An 11,270-nucleotide genomic window follows, 5' to 3' on the forward strand; every position below is an offset into this window, starting at 1 on the left:
TGTTTGGTCAGGAATGGCACTGCCATGCATCCGAAGTAAAAAGGGTAGAAATCCCTAGTCATACTATCATTTTCACTGTCATTTTGACAGACCTGTGGCCAAAACGCTTTGGCAAATACATGAGAGAACCTCATATGAAAATACAACTCCTGGTCCCATGACATCAAAAAGACTGTCAAGTTCAAATACCATTGGGTGGAGCTTATGCTCCAAATGCTCTGTTTAGTGGTTTCGGATATGGAGCAGCAAAAATAGAACACCTTAAAAAGGACCCCATGAGGCGATTCCAAAAATGAGTTAGGTCTTAATGGCATTAATGCTCTTCTAGCTCTTGTTCCACTAAACTAACTGCTCAGAAGATAAGTCAACAGTTTTCCTATTCGATGGAATGCTCCGACAGCTCTAGAAATTAGGCTGACCATCAGAATGATTCAGGCCTCAGTCTGCTTTCATCCTGGGGGTAGCTGGCTTGCTTCCCCTATCTCCTGTCTAATAAAAATACTTACAATAAATTCAAACCCAAGAATTCTTAGTGCTAAATGGAAGTCAGAAAAGGTGAAAAAGGCTTTGAGTTTTACATTTGAAGGCAGAAACACATACATCCATCTTAAAGATGACACTGATTAAACAGAGTTGCTAAAATACTGATAAAACTATTTATTTTGATATGACATTTGTTCAACAGTGAGTTTAACAGCAATATTACGGCTATGTCTATGAATTGTTTGAACTTTATTTGGGCTCATTAAAATGGTCAACCAATCATTGAAAATCTAGATGATTCAATGATTGGTATGAAGAATAGTTTAATTAGCAGTAAGAACCTTGATTGACAGCCCATTGATCACTACTCATCAATATGTTGCTGGTACCACAGATTAAACTCCCGGATTTCCTTCTCATGTAAACGACGTGACTTGCTAGAACGGCTTGACTTGCTGGACTGTGCCGACTTAGAGCTTGGACTGTGGGATGATGTCCTCCGCATCAAATTCTGAGAGATTGACCGATGCAGGTTCTTCATAGAGGATGAAGCTGCCATTGTCACAACCCATGGATGTTTCAAAGCTTGTGCAGCTGCCATTCTCTCACTGGGGTCTATTGTAATTAGTTTATCAATGAAATCCTTGGCAAGGTTAGAAACGTTCGGCCATGGCTGTAACAAAAGTCGATTGTAAAGAAAGATCAGTATTACAGCAGAATGTGGTACAAAACAATTAACTGCTAATTAATGAACAACATTTGCTATTTATTAACAAAAAATATCTTGAACATCCTTAGCAATGGCATCTCTTCCCACCCTTGCATGCCACTTTAAGAGTCTGCCAAATATTCAAACCTTGGCCTACTCCTCCTCCCATATGCATGCTGCCCTTTGAAAACATCACTATTAACATGCACATCAATGATACTTAAATGAAATTTGATGGACACAAATGCAATACTTTCTTTGATTCTAGCAACCATCAAGTTAGGAAGGATGACCTGATTCCTTTCCACACTCCTCCACTGGTCACAACGAAGTTATAATTTGAAAAGAGAGATGATATTGCCAATCAGTCTATATAATATAGATATCCAGCCCAGTATAAGAAACAATCCAGGTCAGGTCCTTAAATACAAATAAAAAACTAGTTTATTGTAAACAAACTTAGCCAAGATAAGATATAAAGATTATTTTTAAAAAGATTTAAACTATGCAAACACATACAACTATTCTTCCTGAAAAATAATACACACAACCACCAAATCTGGGACAAAATTTTACTTCTCAACACTACGCATTTAGCATTAGCAAACTCATCGTTTGTGCTCAAAATTTGATTCTCTACATTGATCAGTTTTTTTTTGAATTGCTCATCAGTAGCTTATTGTTTAGCCACAAACATTTTGTGGAGTTTAGCAACATCAATATGATGAACCAACTGTTGCTACAGCCACTGCCATGTAATCCACAGAATCGCTACAGTGTGGAAGCAGGCCATTCGGCCCACTGGGTCTACATCGACCCTCGAAACAGCATCTCACCCCGACCCACCCCCTACCCTATCCCTTTAACCCTGCATTTCCCAAGGCTAATCCACCTAGCTTGGACCAGAAACAGAACTGAACTAGCCATGTAAACATTGTGTCTACACAAACATGCCAGAGACTAGAAGTCCTACACCAAGTACCTCACCTTCTGATTGCTCAAAGTCTGTCTACCACCTGTAAAGCATAAGCAAAATGGAGAACAAAGGTTTCAAAAGCTGGACAAGCAGCTGATGAGTTTGTACACAAACCTTTACCTCAGTGGAAACCCTGGACACTAATGGCAATTTAGCATGGCCAATCCACCTAACCTGCGTATCTTTGGACTGTGGGAGGAAACTAGAGCACCAGAGAAAACCCCCGGAGACATGGGGGGAATGTGTACACTCCACACAGACAGTCAACCCAGTCCATGGCACTGTAAGGCAGCAGGGCTAACCACTGAGCCACCGTGCCTCCCTAGTCCAAATGTTAATGTCTCCACTGGCCAAATCTTCATTCAATATAAAACTTATCCTTTCAAAGGTAAGCTGGGAACAATTCCACAGTACTGACACAGTTTACTAAGTCATTTCATGACTTCACTTGGTACAATGAAACAGATTCATAAGTGTCATGAATATTCCCTATCAATGCTCCTTTCATTAAACCTACTGAAATATGAATCAAATCATCAGGCATTATCAATGACAGTGTCTGTCAAATATTAATTTGTTTATTTGCTTCATTGAAAAAGTATAGGAATACTTCCACCTTACAGTCAAAACCTCCAAAATTCTAGTAACATGACTCACTTTAGCAGCATTCATAGAAGAATCTCCATGACAAACCGAGGCTGTATCCCCCAATTTACTTGGTCCTGAAAGAACAATCTGCTTGTGTACCCTTGCCACTGGTTTATCATTCCACTTCCAAAATCAGCATGAAGGTCATCTATCTTCTTGCAATGCAAGTACACAGACACAGTACATCACTCCTAGTCTCAACATCTTCCTTTCTAGCTTGAGGAGAGATGCATTTCCATTCGCTGCTGTCCTTTCTTGCATCGGGCCCTTCTTCCTTTCACTATCCTTCTCAGGTTTGTTGAATGATGGAAAAATGGTTTCCACTGAGGTAAAGATTTGTGGACAGGCTCATCAGTTGCTTGTTCAGCTTTTGAAACCTTTGTTCTCTGTTTTGCATATGCCTTATAGTTGGTGGACAGACTTTGGGCAATCAGAAGGTGAGGTACTTGGTGAAGGATTTTTAGTCTCTGGCATGTTTATATAGACACAATATTTACATGGCTAATGAAATAAAAACTGATCAGTATAGAAAATTAAATTTTGAGCACAAAAGATGAGTTTGCTAATGCTTAAATGCATACTGTTGATCATGTTTTAGCTTCAGTCACAGGAAGTTGTTTCTGGTCAGTGGTAATCCCCAGGATGCTGATAGACACAAACATCAGGTGCATAGCACTTTGTATTAATATCATATAGCTTCCTGTGACAATTTTGTTTGTTTTGCAATACTTTCAAATGAAATGAAAAATGTTTATCTCATTTGCTTCAAAGTTTGGGATCCCTTCAGCAAAATTAAGCAGCTCAATTGAGTCTGAATTGGGGATCATATCATTTCCTATCAATACCTTCCCTGAGTTTAAAGGGAACCTCCTTTCATAATACAAATATTTTGGATTGACATTCCATTCCCCCTGTTATTTATTATCTTCGCTTTTTCCTACTTTACTCTTCATTCGTCTTTTATTTTTTTCCCAAACTACTTTTCTCTTTCCCTTCTTTTTCTCTCTCCTCCCTCTTCTTTCTTTGTTTGGAATTTCAATTCTAGTCTCCCTTTTTTGGGCTGAATCATTGCCAGGCTACCTTGTCTGCTTCCAATCCCACATGTCCCTCTGGCTCTCCCCAGTCAATGTCCAGATTTTTTGTCATTTTTTCTTTTAGAATTTCTTGTTCCTTTGTTTTTTGTTTTGAATTCTATCCCAACCACACTTTCCAGTTTGTCAGTGAGGGATGGCTTTAATGTTCCAGTTCTGCTCTGCTCAACTGCTCTACCTTTACAATGGATTTTTTGGTTAGTATGCAATTGTAATCTAGCACAGGAGAAACCTCTATTGATTTAGCACAAAAGGCTTCTGAATAAGGTTACAGCCTATGGTGTTTGAGGTACCCTGCAGTACTTTAGCTGACTAATAGAAGACTGAGAGTTGGGATTAAGGGGTGATTTTAAAGATGGTAACCTGAATCTAGTGGTGTACCACAGGGCTCAGTGCTGGGACCACAATTATTTACAATGTACATTAATGACATACATGATGGAAGTGAATACACTATTGCCAAGTTTGAAAATTGCACAAAGGTAGGTAGAAAGGAAAGTACAGGTAGTGAGGATGACACAATAAATCTACAGAGATACAGACAGGTTAAGTGAATCAACAACAATTTCATAGATGGAATATAATGTGAGAAAATGTGAGGTTATCTGTTTTGGCAGGAAATATTAAGAATGGATATTATTCAAATGAGGAAAGACCTATGAAAGCTACAGCACAAAGGGATTTGGTGCTTCTTGTGCATGAATCACAAAAAGTGATTCAAGTGCAGTGGGTAATAGGGAAGGCAAATGGAATGTTGGCCTTTACTTCAAAGGTATTGGAGCATAAAAATGAGGAGGTTTTATTAAAATTATACAAGGCGATATTCAGGCCATATCTGGAATACTGTGAACAATTTTAGTCCCCTTATCAAAGGATAGGTAATACTGGCATTGGAGACAGATCAGAGAAGGTTCACTAGATTGACTGCAGATACGCGTAGATTTTCCTATGAGGACAGCTTGAGTAGGTTACATAGAAACATAGAAAATAGGAGCGGGAGTAGGCCATTTAGCCCTTCCAGCCTGCTCCACCATTCAACATAAGGCTGGTCATCCAATTCCATACCCTATTCAGACCTTCTTTGATTAGATTAGATTAGATTAGATTAGATTAGATTACTTACAGTGTGGAAACAGGCCCTTAGATTAGATTACTTACAGTGTGGAAACAGGCCCTTCGGCCCAACAAGTCCGCACCGCCCCGCCAAAGCGCAACCCACCCATACCCCTACATCTACCCCTTACCTACGTGCCGCCCATTACTATACCATTGGATCATTTTTAGTTCTAGGAGCTATATCTAACTCCTTAAAAATACACAATGTTTTGGCTTCACCTGGTTTTTCTGTGGCAGGGAATTCCACAGACTCATCACTCTTTCGGTGAAGAAATTTCTCCTCATCTTAATCCTAATGGCCTCTCCTTACCCTTGCACTGTGACCCTTGGCTCTGGATTCCCTGGTCATCAAGAATGTCCTTGCTGCATTTACCCTGTCTATTCTTGTTAAAATTTTATAAAATATGATATCGCCTCTCATCCTTTTAGTCATTCTTCTCAGTGAATATAGTCCTAGCTGCTTCAATCTCTTTTCATATGTCAGACCTGCCATCCAGGTTGAGCTTGTACTCATTCAAGTTCAGAAGTGTGAGAAGGCAATTAATTGATGCATACACGATTCTGAGGGGGTTTGACAGGTTAGGTGCAATAATGTTTCCTCCCTAGGAGAATCTAGGACCAGAAGGCATAATCTTAGGTTAAGGGGTCATTCATTTAAGACTCAGTCAACCTGTGGAATTATTTACTGCAAAGGACTATTGAGGCTGGATCATTGCACATATTCAAGGCTGACGTGGAAGATTTTTACTCAGTAAGGGAATTGAGGGTTACAGGTATAAGGCAGGAACATTGCTTTGAGAATCATCAAATCCGCCAGAACAGACTTGTTGGATAAATAGCCTAGTTCTGCTCCTACATCTTATGATCTGGAATTTCTTCCAGTTAGATACAGGGAAAATTGATCCCAATATAAACTCTGACCTCGTTGCTGACTCCATTATTCTAAGCTAAATTTTTAATCCTATGCCTTCGTAACCTATTTCGACATCTGTGACATTATTCACCCCTGCCCTCACTTCACCAATGACTTTGTCACCTCCAGAATTGATTATTCTAGTATTCGTTTGGACTGGCCTCTCATCCTTTATGCTCTGTAGACTTCAGTGCACCCAAAATTCTTTTACCCATAATCTATTCCACACTAGGTCCTAATTATCCATCATCAGTGTTGTTGGCTCCTAATCTCTGACTACACATCAAAATTTTGATCACTGTTCGAAATTGCATTCTTAACATTCTCCTGTACCCTCTGGAACTCTAAAATCCACACTCTCCTGAGCATCCCATTATGGTGTTTTTAAATTTCTTCTATACTCTCCTTTTTATTCCAACCTCTTTCATGCCCATTGGCAATCAAGCCTTCAACCACCCAGATGGCACTGCCTCTCTCTCTCTCTCTATTATTCTTCTTGAACCTCTTTAAAACTCTTCTTTTTTGACCATGCTTTGGTTACCATTTGTAATATCTCCTTCTGTGATTCCATAATGATTGTTTTGGCTATGCTTCTGTGTATAATGATATTTTATCACGTCAAAGACAATATTTGTGCAAATTTGTGCTATGTCTACTGTGAATGCTAGAAATCGAAAATAAAAACAGATGCTGAAAATGTCAGTGCATCTAATAACGGAAGAATTTGGGCTTACATTATGATTGGATATGCAACTAGAACTCTAATGTAAATCCATCCTTCTCTTGCTGATGTTGAACAATTGGCTGTGCATTTTGTCTTAACTAAATTAAGTTAGGAATTTGAGATAGCAGCATTTAAAAATGTATCAAAGCATCTGTTGTTTCTTTCCAGTGACAATAACTGGTCTTAATAGCATTGACAATACATAATTCATAATAACTGTACATTTATTTATGATGGCGCAGTGATGCACTGAATGGCAGGAAGTAGGTATTCCCCTATGAATTTTAACACAGTAAGTTTCAAGCATAGGAACTTTAAAAAATAACATGGTCTTTCATTTGTAGTCATAGAGTCATAGAGATGTACAGCATGGAAACAGACCCTTCGGTTCAACCTGTCCGTGCAGACCCGATATCCCAACCCAATCTAGTCCCACCTGCTAGCATCCGGCCTGTATCCCTCCAAACCCTTCCTATTCATATACCCAAACAAAAGCCTCTTAAATGTTGCAATTGTACCAGCCTCCACCACTTCCTCTGGCAGCTCATTCCATACATGTACCACCTTCTGCGTGAAAAAGTTGCCCCTTAAGTCTCTTTTATATCTTTCCCCTCTCTCCCTAAACCTATGCTCTCTAGTTCTGGACTCCCCGACCCCAGGGAAAGACTTTGTCTATTTATCCTATCCATGCCCCTCATCATTTTGTAAACCTCTATAAGGGCACCACTCAGCCTCTGACGCTCCAAGGAAAACAGCCCCAGCCTATTCAACCTTTCCCTATAGCTCAAATCCTCCAACCATGGCAACATCCTTGTAAAGCTTTTTTGAACCCTTTCAAGTTTCACAACAAGTTTCCGATAGGAAGGAGACCAGAATTGCACGCAATATTCCAACAGTGGCCTAACCAATGTCCTGTACAGCCGCAACATGACTTCCCAACTCATGTACTCAATACTCTGACCAATAAAGGAAAGCATACCAAATGCCTTCTTCACTATCCTATCTACCTGCGATTCCACTTTCAGGGAGCTATGAACCTGCACTCCAAGGTCTCTTTGTTCAGCAACATTCCCTAGGACCTGACCGTTAAGTGTGTAAGTCCTGTTAAGATTTCCATTCCAAAATGCAGCACCTCACAGTTATCTGATTTAAACTCCATCTGTCACTTCTCAGCCCATTGGCCCATCTGGTCAAGATCCTGTTGTAATCTGAGGTAACCCTCTTCATTGTCCACTACACCTCCAATGTTGGTGTCATCTGCAAACTTACTAACTGTACCTCTTATGCTTGCATCCAAATCATTGATGTAAATGACGAAAAGTAGAGGACCCAGCACTGATCCTTGTGGCACTCCACTGGTCACAGGCCTCCAGTCTGAAAAACAACCCTCCACCACCACCCTGTCTTCTACCTTTGAGCCAGTTCGGTATCCAAATGGCTTGTTCTCCCTGTAATCCATGAGATCTAACCTTGCTAATCAGTCTCCCATGGGGAACCTTGTCGAACGCCTTACTGAAGTCCATATAGATCACATCTACTGCTCTGCCCTCATCAATCCTCTTTGTTATTTCTTCAAAAAACTCAATCAAGTTTGTGAGACATGATTTCCCATGCACAAAGCCATGTTGACTATCCCAATCAGTCCTTGCCTTTCCAAATACATGTACATCCTGTCCCTCAGGATTCCCTCCAACAACTTGCCCACCACCGACGTCAGGCTCACTAGTCTATAGTTCCCTGGCTTGTCCTTACCGCCCTTCTTAAACAGTGTCACCAGGTTTGCCAACCTCCAGTCTTCCAGCACCTCACCTGTGACTATCGATGATGCAAATATCTCAGCAAGAGACCCAGAAATCACTTCTCTAGCATTGCACAGAGTTCTCGGGTACACCTGATCAGGACCTGGGGATCTATCCACCTTTACCCATTTCAAGACATCCAGCACTTCCTCCTCTGTAATCTGGACATTTTGCAAGATGTCACCATCTATTTCCCTACTGTCTATATCTTCCATATCCTTTTCCACAGTAAATACTGATGCAAAATACTTATTTAGTATCTCCCCCATTTTCTGTGGCTTCACACAAAGGCCACCTTGCTGATCTTTGAGCGGCCCTATTCTCTCCCTAGTTACCCTTTTGTCCTTAATGTATTTGTAAAAACCCTTTGGATTTTCCTGAATTCTATTTGCCAAAGCTATCTCACATCCCTTTTTTGCCCTCCTGATTTCCCTCTTAAGTATACTCCTACTTCCTTTATACTCTTCTAAGGATTCACTCGATCTAACCTGTCTATACCTTACAATGCTTCCTTCTTTTTCTTAACCAAACCCTCAATTTCTTTAGTCATCCAGCATTCCCTATACCTACCAGCCCTTCTTTTTCACCCTGACAGGAATATACGTTTTCTGGATTCTCATTATCTAATTTCAGAAGGCTTCCCATTTTCCAGCCATCCCTTTACCTGCGAACATCTGCCTCCAATCAGCTTTTGACAGTTCTGGCCTAATACTGTCAAAATTGGCCTTTCTCCAATTTAGAACTTCAACTTTTAGATCTGATCTATCCTTCTCCATCACTATCTTAAAACTAATAGAATTATGGTCGCTGGCCCCAAAGTGCTCCTCCACTGTCACCTCAGTCACCTGCCCTGCCTTATTTCCCAAGAGTAGGTCAAGTTTTGCACCTTTTCTCATAGGTACATCCATACACTGATTCAGAAAATTGTCTTGTACACACTTAACAAATTCCTCTCCATCTAAACCTTTAATACTATGGCAGTCCCAGTCTCTGTTTGGAAAGTTAAAATCCCCTCCCATAACCACCCTATTATTCTTACAGATAGCTGAGATCTCTTTACAAGTTTGTTTCTCAATTTCCCTCTGACTATTAGGGGGTCTATAATACAATCCCAATAAGGTGATCATCCCTTTCTTATNNNGTTTCTGTAATTGCTATGATATCCCAGTCCCATGTTCCTAACCATGCCCCGAGTTCATCTGCCTTCCCTGTTAGGCCCCTTGCATTGAAATAAATGTAGTTTAATTTATTAGTCCTACCTTGTCCCTGCCTGCCCTGACTGTTTGACTCGCTTCTGTTCTCAGCTGTACCAGTCTCAAATTGATCTCTTTCATCACTATCTCCCTGGATCCAACCCCCCACCTTACTAGTTTAAATCCTACCGAGCAGTTCTAGTCTTAAATGTAACAATAATCTAGTGTTGAGTTGTAAGATAGCAACATTTGCATTGTTTAATCCTAATCAGTTTAAAACAGGAAGTATTGGAATAATAGTTGAAGATACAGACAATAAAGCTAAAGCTTAAGATAATGTAGAATAGTCCATAAATGCATTAAGAATGCATTTAGGGTGACATGGTGGCTCAGTGGTTAGCACTGCTGCCTCACAACACCAGGAACCCAGGTTTGTTTCCAACATAAGGTGACCGTCTGTGTGGACTTGCATATTCTCCCACGTCTGCATAGGTTTACTCCAGGTGCTCTGGTTTTCTCCCACAGTCCAATAATGTGAGGCTAGATGCATTAGCAATACTAAATTCCCATGGTATCCTAGAATGTGTAGTTTGGGTGGATTAGCCATGGGAAACGTAGGGTTACAGGAATAGGGTAAAGGGATGGGTCTGGTTATGAGGTTCTTTGGAGGGTCATTGTGGACTCCATGAGTTGAATGGTCTGCTTACGCACTGTAGGGATTCTATGAATGTACAGTGAACCTGTCCTAGGCATACTGCTGAGGAAGAAGAAAAAATTAGCTACATTTGTGGCTTCTATTGTAACTTGCTTTGAATATTATGTTTAAAGAAATCCAAAACGTCCTTTATAAACTATGCTTTTTCGCATCAGAGAGCGGCGGGAGCTGGGCAAAAGTGAAGGCAGAGCGCAAAGCCAGTCGGGAAGGTAAGTGATTGTTATTTAAGAACTTACCTCGACGCCAACGGTCTTTTCGCATCAGAGAGCGGCAGGAACTGGGTGGAAGTGAAGGCAGAGCGCAAAGCCAGTTGGGAAGGTAAGTGATTGTGATTTGAGTGGGTGTGTTCTAGACCCCAGGTCCTACAAAGTAGGGCCACCCTCCCTCCCTCCTCCTCTAACCTAAATTAAAAGTCCACAGACTTGCCCCAAAAAGAGGGTCCAAGGATTGAATCCTGTGGATTGAAGAGTGAGGCTTTAGCTCAGGACTCTTTGACAAGGAGGTTGAGTGAAGTGATTACGCCACAGTTGAAGAGGGTGAAGACATGACTGCCAAGCTGGTTCAGTGTGCTACGTGCTTGATGTGGGAGGCTCCAGAGCACCTGGAGCACTCTGGTGTGTCTGGCTCGTATAAGTGTGGAAAGTCTGTGCATGTTCAGCTACTGACGGAGCGTATTGCAGCACTGATGAAAGAACTCGAGGACCTTAGGCTCATCCGAGGAAACGAGATCTTTCTGGACAAGACCTTCAGCGAGGTTATTACACCAATCGTACCAGAAGAGAGCAGACGATGAGGAAGGCAGAGAGGAGACAGGTGCAAGAGACCTCGGGGGAAGTACCTGTCAGGAACAAGTTGAATCTTTTGGAAACAGTAGAGACAGATGACATTGCCAGTCTGCGAGGC

General features: G+C 41.0%; 1 protein-coding gene across 1 annotated transcript in view; it reads right to left on the minus strand.

The window, feature by feature from the left end:
- Positions 1-517: 517 nt before the first annotated feature.
- Positions 518-11,270, minus strand: part of LOC122549552 (serine/threonine-protein kinase H1-like) — a 76,551-nt gene continuing 65,798 nt past the window's right edge. Inside the window, exon 3 of the mRNA XM_043689398.1 lies at positions 518-1,156. Coding sequence (XP_043545333.1) covers positions 848-1,156 — 309 coding nt within the window. The 3' untranslated portion in view covers positions 518-847. The remainder of the gene's footprint in view (positions 1,157-11,270) is intronic.

Source organism: Chiloscyllium plagiosum, chromosome 4 (assembly GCF_004010195.1).
Source record: "Chiloscyllium plagiosum isolate BGI_BamShark_2017 chromosome 4, ASM401019v2, whole genome shotgun sequence".
Taxonomy (NCBI): domain Eukaryota; kingdom Metazoa; phylum Chordata; class Chondrichthyes; order Orectolobiformes; family Hemiscylliidae; genus Chiloscyllium; species Chiloscyllium plagiosum.